The sequence below is a fragment of the Taeniopygia guttata genome, chromosome 5 (assembly GCF_048771995.1).
Source record: "Taeniopygia guttata chromosome 5, bTaeGut7.mat, whole genome shotgun sequence".
Lineage (NCBI taxonomy): Eukaryota > Metazoa > Chordata > Aves > Passeriformes > Estrildidae > Taeniopygia > Taeniopygia guttata.
In genome coordinates, this window is record NC_133030.1 from 29,967,332 (window position 1) to 29,981,839 (window position 14,508).

Genomic DNA, 14,508 nt, shown 5'->3' on the forward strand with positions numbered 1-14,508 from the left:
GGATTAAAGGGAATTACCTTCCTTGCTCTATGATATGTTTCTCTTTAGGCAGGGTGAAGGTTTTGTGGTCTGTATTACATTTGGTATGCAGTTATGACCTCTGCAGGGACTATACTATGGTTGGAATTTGTCACTTGGCAGTGGAGCAGAGGAACCAGTCTCTTGCCACTAGAGGTTCTCTGACTAAAGTCCTCAGAGAGCAATAGAATTGGAGGAGGCTTGTGAATGTGAATGACTGCGGTTTACATAAGGGGCAGGACAAGAATAATTACAAATTAATCGTGCATTCAGGAGCTAATGTTTGCAACTTTGGTAAAAAGGAGGCTAAATCAGGAGGGGAAAATCTTGAAATGCAGCTAATAATTATCTAAAGGTTTCTGTTCCACTGGGAAGTGGTTTATTGGAAGTGTGAAAATACAAGACTCATTGCAATGCACACCCCAGCAGCACTGCAGCTCATGTAGAAAGCCTATGGACACAAAAGCAAGGGCAGCAGAGTCTGCTTCACTAAAGAACAGACAATTCCAATATTATGAATATCTCATATACTGTTCAAGCTGATGTTGACATTAACTCTGAGTGCCTGGATTTTACGTCATTCCTATAAGAAGGATTTCTTCATTTGCAGGGAGTTGGAGTTGTCATTTGTGCCAAGAGCTGCTCAGAGAGAGAGCATCAGCTTTTGGCTACCAGGCCTGAGGAGCTCCAGCAGTCAAGAAACACCTTGCTCCTGGTGTTGCCATACCAGCACACAATTCCCATCCAGAACACAAAGACACGACCCACATCCAAATGAACGGACACTCAAATACAGGAAGAGGTATCTGTGGTATTCACTGTCACTAATGCCAGACCTCCTGGGCTCTGCTAGGACTGGGTACTTTCCCAGTGATCCGGATGAAATCTCTTCACTGCTGTGCATGGTTTCTGCTTGCCATCAACAGGCTTACACGCATTGTGGAAGGGGGAGGGTTGTACCAACACGGAGAAGTCAATTTTGTGTGGCCTTGTGCTTTCTGTTTAGTCTTTTTTTTTTTATTATTTTTTTTGTAATGAAAATGTAGTAAGATATTTCCCAAGGAATTATTGGTGAGTACTCAGCTGGGAGCAGCACCAGGTGTTTCTCTTCACAGGCTTGACTGGAAATCTCTTTACTGCAACCACTCTGTAGATGCATGGGTGCTTAAGAGGGGTGCTCTGAGAGTTGTGTTTAGTTCAATAATTCCCAGTTCATGAGCAGCACATTGTCACTAAGAGAAGCACTCAGCAAAACTTTTTGGGGTGACACTTTCTCCATTGAATCAAATGCCCTGATTTGGCAGATCATTAGGAATCTATTTTAAATGTAAGGAAGAGCAGTACTGATATTTCTAAGCTCAGATGCTTAGAAATGCCTTTGGTATTCAGGATATTCAGGCATACTGTCCCACTGCAATGCCAGCAATACCTTCCAGACACATAATTTCTTTTCAATCAGAAAATTCTGAGTGAAAAATCTTATGTATATGCAACTGACTTTCTGTTTAGCTCAGAAAAGTAAACAAAAGAAAAATTGTCATCTTAAGTTGATCATAGAAAGTAAAAATTGTCAGCTTTCTGAGCAATCTAACGTAAGTTGCAAAAAGGAACAATTTTGGCCTAAGGTCAAATAAAACACTTTGATTAATTTTTTAAAATTTCTAAACTAAAATGTTCTGCACCAGAAAGCTGCATTTTCTGGGCATTGCCTAATCCAGGCTTTCAGCATTTCCAAAGTGTTACTGTTCTTTGTCAAAGTAATTATTGAGATCTAACTAAATTTCCCAAAAATTTTCCCCCAAATTCTCTACAACCACATCTTTGGCCAATGACATAATTTGTCTAAAAACCTTCCCCAGCTCTAAAGAGAAGAATCATTTACTGAACCTAACATGAAAAGAAGAATTTTAATAATGATTAAAAAAATTAAATCGGAATAGTTCTACTTTATTTAAACAAAGTTTTACACGTGAAATGAAAAAAATTTAAGTGAGACCAACCATTGAAAAAAAATTATTTTAGTTGAATCTCTTTGGATAATTTAAGACATTACTAGGAGAATAAGTACATAAAATATTTTCTACAAAATACATCTTTAAGGTTAAAAATCTACTCTCCCTATACTGCCAAGTATCCCAGAATAACCTTTTTTTTTTGGGTATGATGTATATCATTTTCTATGCATAGATTTAAGTGGGTTTATAATATAAATTTATGAGAGCAGCATGTGACTCATGTTGCTTGTACAAGTAGGTAAGGATACTGAAGATTATATTTGGCATGTTTATATTGGTTGAAACTCTTCTGCAAAATGAAATGTTCCCAAACACTTGAAAGACATTGTAAAACAATATTTTTTCTTCCTTCTCCTGCTAATTACACTTAGTTAGGATGAGCTATACTGACCTAGTGCACTTTTTCTCATTATTTAGATAGTTTCTTCCCCTTTTGTTCAGCTTACACATCAAAAGTAGCTGTGTCAGCTACTGGATTCTCCCACCTACTGTTGCAGCCTCTTCTCAGGCTGTAGCAAGAGTATTTTAACCTGTTAGGTAAAAAAAAAAAAAGTAGAAAGTATTTATCCTAATTGTATTGGACCAAATCTCTCCTGGAGCAGCTGCACTGGCTACCTGTAAAATTCATTTAATATCTTGTGCTTTCCATGTGACAGCCCTTCAATGAGCTGAGAACACAAAGAAATTTGAGCATCAAATCTCGAGAGAGCAAAGTGGAAGCCTGTGCACTTGCATCAGGTGTCTGATACCTGTTGGAACAAGACCCTTGAGCAAATATAAAATAAAACATCTTCTTCCCAGTCTGGAACTGCCCTGGCCCTGAGGAGCACTTGGAGGACAGAGCTGATGTGCAAGCGCATTTGTGCTCTTCCGTTGGTGTGGTTGAACCCTACTGATCTGGCATTTTGGGACCACCACATGGTTCAGTCTGATACAAAATCCTGTTGCTGTTGTGGCCAGGAGTGCAAGTGTGTATTCACCAGAGACACCATTGGGCTCTCTCACAGAAAATGGGTGTTTTGAGAAGAGTGAATGGAAATGAGAAGTGTGTGTGCTGGAGGAAACTTCTGTGGTGGTGCTGCTGCTGGTGGGATCAGCAGATGTGGGTTAGTGTTTGGGCTGGTCCTTAGCTACCAGGACCTAGAGACTTCCATCATAAAAATCACCATTGCCTTCCAGTGTCCAGATGTTTACACTGACCTTGAAGGAGTAGGAAATGTCTGTGTTCCTAAACAGAGAGGACATGCATGTTGTTTTGGCCTGTGTGTTAAGCAGACACTGGTGGCTCATCATGTAAGTCTCAGATAGCCTGGTTGGTGGAACCAGCTGGTGCAGAATTTCAGTGGTCTCCATCCCTATGACAGAGACATTGCTAAAGGAACTGTGCTCTCTGTGCACACCTGCTTTCCTATTTTGTAGTTTTGATCCAGAGCTGTTTTTTCCTCCCACAACCATTTTGCAGCCAACAATATCTTTCATGTTCAGAAATACTCCTCCGTGGCCTTGCTGAAGTTTCATCACTAATGAGGTATGACAGAAGGACAGATTGCTTAGAACTTCAATGCCAAAGTGTTGTTTACCATCTGAGATCAGTGTGGCAGGGTGCTTGCCCACAGTGGACCAGCTGTGTTTCATCTCTCCAGCTTGATGCTGTGTGCTGTGTAGCCAGGCAGCTCCAGGGGACTTTGGCAGCAGATTAGATACAAGCTCTCCCTTGTGGAGAACTTCCTCCAGCTACAGCATCCCTTCTTCACTAGCAGAATCCAAGATATGGGGCTGGAACGGAACTCTCAGTGACATTTTTAGCATGCATTCGGACCCATGTGTATTGGTGCACTTCAGAAATACTGACTGACCTCCCAGGTGGTAAATGCACCAGCTTTGCTGACATGTGGAGAGGTTGTGGCACTACCATGGGGATGAGGAAGAGGAGTTTAGACAACCCGATTCCCTGTCACCTGCTGCCCCACTGGGGATAGTCCTACTGCATGACTGCTGGGATGTGTGATTTGGGCAACACCATCAGCTGTCAGGCAAATCTTGCCAGTGATCTGGTCTGGCCACTAAACAGTGTGAGGGCTCCGGCTCAGTGTGCTGCTCTCTCTCGTGCTATGGCAGAACATGCAAGTTTATTGGCAGTCCCTGAGATGAACAAACTGATGTTTTTCAAAACTCTTCTGTGTAAGGAAGGCAATTAGTATTTTAGCACAAATCAGGGCAAACTACCAGGAGATGGTAGATCCTGTATGCCTCAAAGACTTCAAATCAAGAACGGACAGGTTCCTAGATGTATTTTAATTTAACACAATCTTATTTAATCACAGGAATGTCTGACTGGAAAAGGTTTGTGTTATAAAGGAAGTCAGACTGGATGATGTAATTGTTCTTCCTGGCTTTATCATAAAACCAGAAGTTTACTGTGGGAGAGGATGTATTTAAATACAAGCGTGTCTGCATAATGGTCTTAAAGTATGTTAGTTAAACATATACACGTGATCCTTCTACTTTTAACTCCTTTTGGATAACCTAAAAAAGGTCAGTTAGACAAAATCCTCTTTACTGATGCAGTAAATTGTGCATTACCTCCTTCATGCCCACAATGGCATCTACTTTGGTATTGGCTACCTCGGGCTGTTCCAGAGACTGAAAAATTCAGACTGTATTGTGAGAAAGCATGGCTTGCCTCTGGCTCTCCCTCATCATATTTATGTGCTGCTCTGCCCAGTTTTCTGTCCATGGTGGGAAGACCACTGGGGAGGGCAACACCTGCGGGGGCAGACTCAGAAACCAGAGGGATGGAGGAATGACCACAGACCGGGGGCATCCAAGAGGTACCACTGAGGAATTGAACTCGTATTGCCAGCACAGAGCCTCCCACATAGCTTGGAAAAGGCAATACCTCTGAGAAACACGAGATGGGTCCTAATTTGCCCCCAAACTGTGCTTCCATAGCTGTGTTGTTGCATCAAGTGTACAGTGCACAGAGTTTACATTCTGTAAACTTACCTCAGACCAGTTCTTGAGCTAGGAAAGCCACCATTAAGTGTGTGCTTTTGAAGCAAATGTTACTCTAAATAACTTTGAAATCATGATTTTTCATCTTTCTTTAGAAGGAGCTAAGTCAATTCTGCCCCAAAGGAAGATTTTCCTGCACTATGCAGTGTTATGGGACTGTAGCATTTTCTTTACACCTACAGCATGTGTTTTGACAGGGGTCATTTGGGAGGTGAGGAGTGGATGGGGGTAGAAAGGAATATTAATTAAGCTTGTCACTGCTAGAGGGATAGTGTGCATTGTAGGCAAGAAAATTCCAGGTAGAGCTGGGCATGACTTTTCTGTGTGGAATGAATTAATTTTTTAAAAATGTGCTTTTGAGAGAACCATAATTATTATCGAAGTCCAATCTGGCAAATTATTTCATACAACAACTAAGAGGAAGCAATCAAAAGAGTTGAAAATTATTGTTTCAATCTTTTTAGAAAAAAATCACTTCAATTTTTGAATTTTAAAGTTAATATAATTTACATTGGGAAAAATCTGGCACCAGTCTGTGAGGGAAGAAAATATAGATCTTATGGAGGACATGAGTAAAAGATAGATTATTTTTGCAATGTTGTTATGGGAGGCCGTGGGATGATCATGAGGAGGTCACCTGGCATTTTAACAGTTGACCAGTTCTATAATTTTGGGAAAATAAGTTCTGTGGAGAGGAGCAGGCAGACAGGTCAGGAAAGCCCTTCTCTAACCTTTTCTGGGTTCATTATGATCTTACCATCTCCCACTTTTGCATGACAGGAGCAGGGTGACCACGGTTGCCAGGCAGGAGCAGGAGGGTGCTGCCCCAGCCCCCTCAAATAAGGGGTGAATGCAGAAGGAGCCCCCAGCCAAACTGGCAGGGATGCTCATGGACTGAGGGCCCAACCTGGAGCTCAGCTGCCAGCTGCTGACCTGGATGGGGACAGCCTGTCCTGCAGTGCTGTGGGCTGTGCCCAGCTGCCCATCACAGGCACACTCAGAGCTGCTCTTCTGAGCCAGCCCAGGAGTGGGACACTCCCCACACCCCACCTGTGTGGAGTTATGAAGCACGGGGCTTATTTCCACTTCCAGCAAGGATTGCAGCACTGCTGTGGACAGGTGCTCAAATCTGTGCCTTGCTGCTGGAGAAAAGGCAGGATGGCAATTCTTAGCTTCTGCAAAACACTCGGAGCCTACAAACAGTGAGCAAGCCCTAAGTGCTGCTGTTTACCACAGTGCTGCACACCCAGGCTGTGGCAGAGCAAGAAAAGCCAACTCTTCTGGGCTTTCCTTACACCATTTGTTTTTGCCAGCCTCAGGCCCATGACACTGCCCAGGAGATAGGAGCAAGTGACAAGGCAGGAGTTGGATGCAAAAGATCCAAGACCCTGCAGAAGGAACACAAAAGTTTAGTTGCTGTGGCTGTGCTTCTCCACTGGTAAAAGAGGGCAGGAATTGTGACTGGCAGGCAGCCAAATCCATCTTTGGTGGTGATATAATTGCTAGCAATGACTTCCAGTCACAGCAGTAGTTAAATGGCTTTTCAGGGCAGGGCAGGCACCAAACCTGGTCTGGTTTACGTAAGATAAACTCAGGTTTGCTGGAGGGGCAGGGAGAGGAGGGGGTGTCTGTGGTTTGACGAGGACTGATTTACAGGAGCAGCTGCCCAGCCCACTCCCCATCGAGTTCCCCTGGCTCTGCAGGCTCAGGCAATGTCTCCATCCTATGAGTGCCAGTGCTATCATCCAGGGCCAAAGCATCATGTCTCCGCTCCTGGGGAGCAGTTTTGCAGAGGGTGCTGGCACTGTCCCAGCTCTGTCTCTGGTGGTGCTGGCTGGGGCACAAGGTCCCACTGTACTCCAGACAAGGGTGAGAGTGACTGACGCTCCCAGGCTGTGTCCTTGGCCCCTGGGGTCAGGGGCTGTCTGGAAGGAGGCAGGCTGCAGGTTGTGCAAGCACAATTTTGCTGTCCTGATGGCCAAGCCCTAGCACAGGGTAGAGGAGAGGTGCATCACTCTCCTCTCTCTCCAGCTGCACCATTGGGGTGTTTGGACAGTCCCCCACCACTGTGCATGGCGGCACTTAACTGAGGGGAAAGGGGAACGTGAAGAACAGCAAGTGCCTCCAGGGAACAGAAGGGATTTTAGGCTTTATACTTTTATTGTATGCCAGTGAGAATGCCAGGCATTTAGCAGCTGAAGAATCGAGCCAAAAGTTTATTAATATTTGTTGTGTATTTCTGCCATGTTGGGTGAAAATGTAAAGTGTTATTACATTAGTAGATTTAGAATATATGTTTTTACTGATGTTTTGAAATGAGAAAAGTACTATCTTCAGATCAGCTTACTGCCCTTTGTGTGCATGAAGTTAAAAAAAACCACTTCATACCTGAAAATTTTCAGGTATTGATATTTTCTTTCAGACTCCTGTCAATCTAGTTATCCATCTGATTCAGTTAATTGTAACAAACTATAGGTTTCACCTCCATGGTGACTTGGGAAATATTTCATCTCTTCCCACTTTCAGAACCTAGGGAGAGAGAAGGGCAGGTTTTATTCTTTGTATTTGGAAAGATTGATAAAGGATGACACATTAATTTCATGTTCATCTCCTTTCCATGTCTTGAATGATTGAATTGGTTGGCTGGGAGAGCATTCCTTTCTGTAGTGGTCTGGAGTGCTGCCGTGGCTCACCTCTCATGGACGAGAAAGCACAGTCCAGCATTTTGTCCACTTGGATAGGACTCCTCCTCTATTGCCATATGAGACTTTGGAACTGCTAATTCTGATCAGAGACCCTTGTGCCTACAAGATAAGGTCTTCCCTTCCATTTCTCAAGATCTTCTGCCTGGAAGGCCGAACCCCCGTGCTGCCCATGAACTCTGATGAAGCACAGATCTGTTCCCAGCCCCAGCATGTGCTTCTGCTGGACACAGGACCATATTTGGATGCTCACAATGTACTCCCACTGCAGAATTTGCAAGCAGCAGTGAAAAAGGAAGTATCTGCTGAAAAACAAAGGACAAGATGTGAATGTTATACCTAACCTACTCTTCCTTTATAGCTCTCCTGGAGTGCAGCACTAGAGATGTGCCCCTGAAAACTTTTGGGAAGGCTGTGCATGAGGAATTTCCAAGTGTCAATGCCTTTGAGCTTCATTACCGAATATCTTCTCTTGTTCATCCTAATTTTCTTACAAAATTTCAGAGACAGTGTATACTAAAACTGATTTGAAAGGTTCAGAACAATTCAGAAATAGACAGGTCCAAATCAAACCATCAGCTTTTATCTCTCCCTTAGAAGTGTTCAACCAGCCTTTGATCATTGCAGAGAATCAGGCTTGTGTGCTTGTTTAATCTCAACTCAGCATTGAGGCCATACAGTAGTTCATAAAGACATTTCAGTCATAAAATGTTCTTTAAAAAAAGTGAATGCTATTTCCTCTTTACCTTGATGGCTTTCCAGTTCTTCTGCTGCAGCAGAGATCAAGTCTTCCTGTTTACTTAGATTTTCTTCTAGCACTGCAGCCTGGGTTAGAAGTGATGGGCATGGGCCTGAAAATAATGTATTTCACTGAATTGCAGATGTAAAGAGAATCTCAATAGTATTTAAGTAAATTGTCATCTGTATGACTCAGTCAGATCTTCTAAGAACCAGAAGCTAGTGTACATGCTAATTTATTGGATCACCATTTCCCCATCTGCCATTTCAGGTTGAATCTGCCATTGGTATACACTTTTTTTTTTTTTTTTCCCAAATAGCAGTGCTTGAAAAGAAAAACAAAACAATTAAAATTGGGGGTGAGGAGGACTGAGTTACAATCTTTGCTGTTGATCCTTTATTTGATTTGAGACAACATTGTCCCCATTATTCTAAAGCAAAATAGAAGGAGAATAAATCTGTGACATCATAGCACTTCTAGATAAAAGCTCTTTTGTCATCATCTTGTAAATGCACTTAAATTGCTGAAGTAATGATCTCTGAACAGTGACACTGGCACAGCCTTACTGTGTGATGCTATAGTATTAATTTTTAATTAGGAGACTTTAAGTTATATATACAAATATATATATACACATATATATTTGTGTATCATCCTAATGTTTTTTACTGTAAACATTGCTCACTGATCAGGAATAGATCTAGAGTCCTATAGTAAGTACTACTGAAAAAGAAGGAGCAAGAAAATTCTACTTGTTTTGGAAAAGTCTGTCAGCATTCTAACAAAATAGGGCAAAACATTATCCCTTACAACTTAATCTGAATTTTATTTGGAGCATGGCTTATCTTATGAAAGATAACCAATGCTCTAAAATGTGGGACTGATTCTCAGCTGCTCTTAGTCAACATTCATCTACTGCTTTGTGGATGGCCTGGTATCCTTAAAGATGCCAAGTCTATGTCTTAGACTTCAGTTTTTATGAAAAGGTGCGTGGCTGCTTAATAGTTGAGCACACTCAACGCATGCAAGAAAAGAGTTCTTTCTGTCTCTGTCTGTAAGTCTGGTCTGTTTATGCCCTATTCTGGCTCAACCTGTCTCCGGTGATGCCATGTTACAAGCTCCAAAGGAAAGTTTTTTTCTGTAAACAAGTCCTCACAGCTAAATCAGGAAACAGTGGACAGCAACACATTATCTTCTTCACCTGTATAAGTCCTCACTTCAGTCAGCTCCATCCTCTCCTCTCTTACTAATTTCTTATCTGTTCTAGTATTTTTGATCTCTCTGTCTCTTCACACGGAATCTTTTGCAGCTCCTCTCATTTTTAGCATCTCTTCATGGAGTCAGTCCTCTTCACCATCATTTGCTCTGAGACAGTCACCCAGGATACGCCACAGGTGTTTAAAGCTTGACTTCCAAGCTTTACTTCTCTCCCAACAGTATGTCTTTACAGGATGTCTTTGCTTTTTAGCCATCCCATGAGTAGGCCCGTGGTCATCTCTGGGATATTTTTCCTTTGTGATTACAGCTCATCTCAAAGGAACATGTGTTACAGCCAAGCGAAGCCATGCAGCCTTGCTGCTGGCACACACGTCCTCCTTTCCCCAGTGCTCCAGCTGGGGATGTGGTCAGGCTGCCGGTGCATGAGATCACATCCAGCAGGGCTACTCCCTGGAAGCCAAAGTGTTGCTTAGTAACCCACTCATGGAAGTACCAGAAGCATTTTTCAATCTGTCACATTGGCAAAGAACACTGGCTTCTTGATTTAGAGGCATTCTGCTGTGCGTGGCAGGGCCATGCTCCATTATCTTGCATCCAGCGCTATCTGCAAGCAAGGAGATGAACCTCCCATTTAATGGAGGGGCTGGGAGAAGGTGGGGGTGTGAGGCACAGAAAATATTTTCCTAGGAACATGAAGCTTTTAGCTGGTTCTCCTGGCATCTAGTCCTCAACTTAACTCACTTCCCATGGGAGATATTCTCTGCTTATGAAATGCACTCCAGGGTCCTATAGCAATTGGCCAAACAGGACCCTGCAGCACCTTCATCTATTATGAGACATTACTGCAATAAAACTTGGTGTGTCATACAGAAACCGGATGAGGTATTGCAATATTTATGCTATAAGCCTCAGTGTCATGGACAATTGCTACAGAATAATGTATGTCTTTTCTTAATGCAGTGGAGTCACAGCAGCTTCAGCAGAGCACACGGAACACAGATAGTCTGTGATTGCATGGATTCCTCAGTTATTTTCAAATTATTCTGTTACAGACACTTAAATGAAAAATATCCTTTCATTAAAAATAGATGGTAAAAGCTCTTAGGTTACTCCCCCTTTTAGGAATAATTCAGTCTGAGAGTAAAACATCCAAAAACCGGGTTCTGACTTGAGGGACTTACTTCTTTATCTGGCACTGGTGTATCATTAAAAATGGCTTCAAAAAGTAACTTGAGGGCTTTTATTTGAGGTACCTTGTTGATTTTGCTATCACATCTCTTCATTTTGGAAATGAAAAGCTATTTTAAACAATGTCTAGCTTTGAGCTCTGGGGACCAGCTGGGCTCTTCCCATCCTACTTCTTGTTGTAGAACAGTAGAACCATAGAGTGTGTCCAGCCACGGCATCACCCATTTCTGTGGGCTTGCCTCCTGTTGACAGATTGTGTCCTGGAAGCCCTCTCCAAAAAACTGAAGGGCTTTTATATGGGTTGTTGAAGATCCAGGGTGGTCTGAAGATGTGGTTGTTAGACAAATGTACTCAAGGTCTCTTTTGGTCTTTGGAGTGTCATTTTACTGGGATGGTGCTCAGTGTTGCAGTGATGAAATCAGCAAGTTGCATCACATTTTTTGTATAAGGCCTTGTCAGTGCAAGGCCAGTGACATGCACAATACTCACGTGCTAAAGCTTGGCTTTGCATAAAGATGAAAAAACATCCCACAGTTTTGGAAGCTCCTGACTTTTTGAGGAGATGAGTACCTTCCTGCGCTCTTTCCCAGTCTAATAAATAAATTTGGCTATGGGATAAAGAGTCCTTCAAATTTATTGTATGTAGTTGTATTTTTATTGCACATAGTTTAAGAAATACAGAAAGTGGTCCAAAAATGCTCTTGATGACTGGCCAGCATAAAAGCATTTGATGATCTGATGTGGATCCCAGAGCAGAATTTTCTACATCACAGAAATATCCAGAATGAACTGTTTTCTACAGGGGGCAGGGAGCATTCTTGGTAGGGAAGCAAAGACTGTGAAGATTCTAACTTTTAGAACTGGCTGTGCCAGCTCAGAACTGATGGAAAGCTTGCCATTGTGATGCTTTGCTCTGTGGAAAAGGATTCAGAGAAGCACTAAGTGTACAATGCATTATTGTTTTAAAAGAATCAGGGTATCTGTTTCCAGTCTTCTAATACATTAACCTTGAAGTTTGTTCATGATTAAATAGTCTAGCCCTACCAGTTAGGCATTGAAGCAAGAGACTTGTTGTTGTGAAGACAGTGAGCTAGGGAAGAGCAGGTGTACTGGATAACCTTTGGGCAATACTGAGAAAGCACATCCACTCCCTGCACTCACAGGGGAGGACACCTCTTTCTTTGCACTTACTGCACATTCTGCATCTTAAAATTGTTTGAAGTAAGAACCATTTTAGAGCAACTGAGTTAGCTACAAAGCAGAAGATGTTCCACTGGCGTTAATTCTTGTTGTTTAGGTTTGGGGGTTTCTATCTGCTCATATACTCACAGCCTTCTTTTCAACATTTGAGGATGCTATAGATTACTTCTATCTCACCTAATTGGGATCTACCTGCCCTTATGGTAACAACAAATTGTGGGCTGGAAGCTGCCCCACTTCCTGGCTGTACATACCACCATCTATACAACATGTAGTGTATGTTGAGTGATTGCATTGTAGTGGCTTTTGTAATGCAATAACTGTGGTGTCAAGAAAATGTGGTTGGAGAAAACTTTGCTTACAAATTAACATGAATAGAAAATCAAAGTCATTGAAAAGACAGTACAGCTTAAGAATTCTTACTGTGACCCACCACCGTGTTTTCCACAATATGCCAGCTTCTGTATCTTCTAAATAGCCTTTTATCCTCTTTGCAGCAGAAGTGAAATTCAATTTTGTGTCTGTACTCTGAACTGGAGACATTGGTACTCAGTCTTTTCATAATGTGCTGATGAATTGAAACACTCACCTTGTCATGCCAGCTTCCATAGCTTCCCACCAAAATAATGCAATGCCAGTTGGTGAATAGCCTGGAGGAGTTTTGGGTGCTGACTGAAGCATGCCATTGAAATTTTGGTCTGCAGGAACACAAGGTTTTGTATTGATGTTTGTAAAAAAACCCAGCAGTCTCAGATGAACCCAAATGTCCTATTAGTCACATGGCAGGTACAGAGAAAAGTCAAAACAACTGAGTGAGGGGAAAAAAATAAGGGGTTCTGCCTGAAGAAAACCCTACATACCACTCTCATTTCAGAGGAAAAATCCTTCTGTGACCAGTCCAGGGTGACAAGTAGTTAGGCTCAAAGTCTGGAAAGACCCATTTCTGTAGTGTGTTTGTCACTGTGTCTTTGGTTATGCACACGTACCAGAATAGGAGAAAATGCCCGTCTTTCTTTCAAATTCCTTTTCAGCTTTGTACACTGCTTCCAGGTTGCCTGTTGCTGCACCCCATGAGGCCTCATTGGAGTGTGCACTGCCTTGCTTGGTATTTGTTTACTTTTGGCGGCCACAGACTAAGGTTACAGGTTTGGGAACCAGTACATAATTGTAAGGACAGCTTCGTGTGTTAGTTTTCCCCCCCTCCTCATCTTTTGTAAAGTGTGAACCTTTCTTTGGAATTCTGAAGTGACTGTATCGTTGCAATGTTTGTATGTAGAGATTTGTTTTAACATGGCTTGTGTGAAGGATCTTTGCTCTTCTTATCTCACATTCAATTTTATTAAGTGCTTGATAGCTTTGCCAGCCTTCTGTGGGGGAGGAGAGGTGATGGGGTGGCTTCAAAACTTGGCTTTTTTTTAAGGGAAATTTGCCCAGCTTTGCCTAGAGCAGCATGAGAATCTGGGGTGCTCCTGACTGTTCTTCAGTCATCCTGATCTGATTGCTTCTTGGAAAAAGAGATCAGCCTTGAAACTCTCAGAAAAAACCAAACTGTTGAATGCACTAGACCAGCACTGACCAAGAAGGCCCATCAGTTTGTCATGCATGGAAACCTGCATGGTGTTTCACCCTGCCAGAAGGTGTCTGTTGAGCACAGAGTGAATCATGGAAACTCACACTGCTCTGCGGATGCCAACGGAGCCACCACAGCTTGCACCAGCCAAGGATCGGCCCTTCCGTGTTTTGGTGGTTAGGAAACCTGTGAGCGAAATCCCACTGAGGTTTGAGAGGAGAGGAAAATGGGTGTTGGAGACCTCTCAACTTTGCAGGATTTCTTTGGTATTCATACATATTTGCAAGAATGTATTCCAAGCATCTTGTACTGTTATTAGTAACTTGTACTGTAGTTTGTTAGAAGTGTTGACTACCTACATAGCTAATATTCTGTTGCAACTTAGAAAATGTGTAAACAACTGCAGAAAACAGGAGTTTAGAACTTGTATGTACTGTTTTTTTTATATTAAAGCACTTCAATTAAAAGTTCAAGGAGAAATGCTTCTGTAGCCTTTGTATCTTTTTGGATAACAGATGAGTGGAAAGAGATGGGAGTGCCCTCTTCCCAAGATCTTCCCTGTTTGCTTTGGTATTACCCAAAAGAGATGGTCAAAATTTTGGGAAGAACTTTGTGTATTAAAGTTTATTCAGCAAACAGAAGATGCCAACAACCTAGTCCAGAAGACATTATAATCTTACGGAGTCCCTACGACCAATGCTGAAGTGTCTGAGGGACGGCCGAGCCATCACCGAGGGCTGATTCACACAGTGAGTATCTGCAAAGGAGGTTTTAAATGGGGAGCAGTTAATGAATGAGTCCATGTGTAGTATATTAGATTTCCTTTATTTTTATCACGAAGTC

General features: G+C 42.4%; 1 protein-coding gene across 9 annotated transcripts in view; it reads left to right on the forward strand.

Moving 5' to 3' along the window:
• Nucleotides 1-14,148, forward strand: part of DPF3 (double PHD fingers 3) — a 190,781-nt gene extending 176,633 nt beyond the window's left edge. For all 9 annotated transcript variants that reach the window (XM_072930060.1, XM_072930061.1, XM_030274398.4 and 6 more), the window contains one exon: nucleotides 629-14,148. In XM_072930060.1, the coding sequence (XP_072786161.1) occupies nucleotides 629-699 (71 nt within the window). In that variant the 3' untranslated portion in view covers nucleotides 700-14,148. The remainder of the gene's footprint in view (nucleotides 1-628) is intronic.
• Nucleotides 14,149-14,508: the final 360 nt, after the last annotated feature.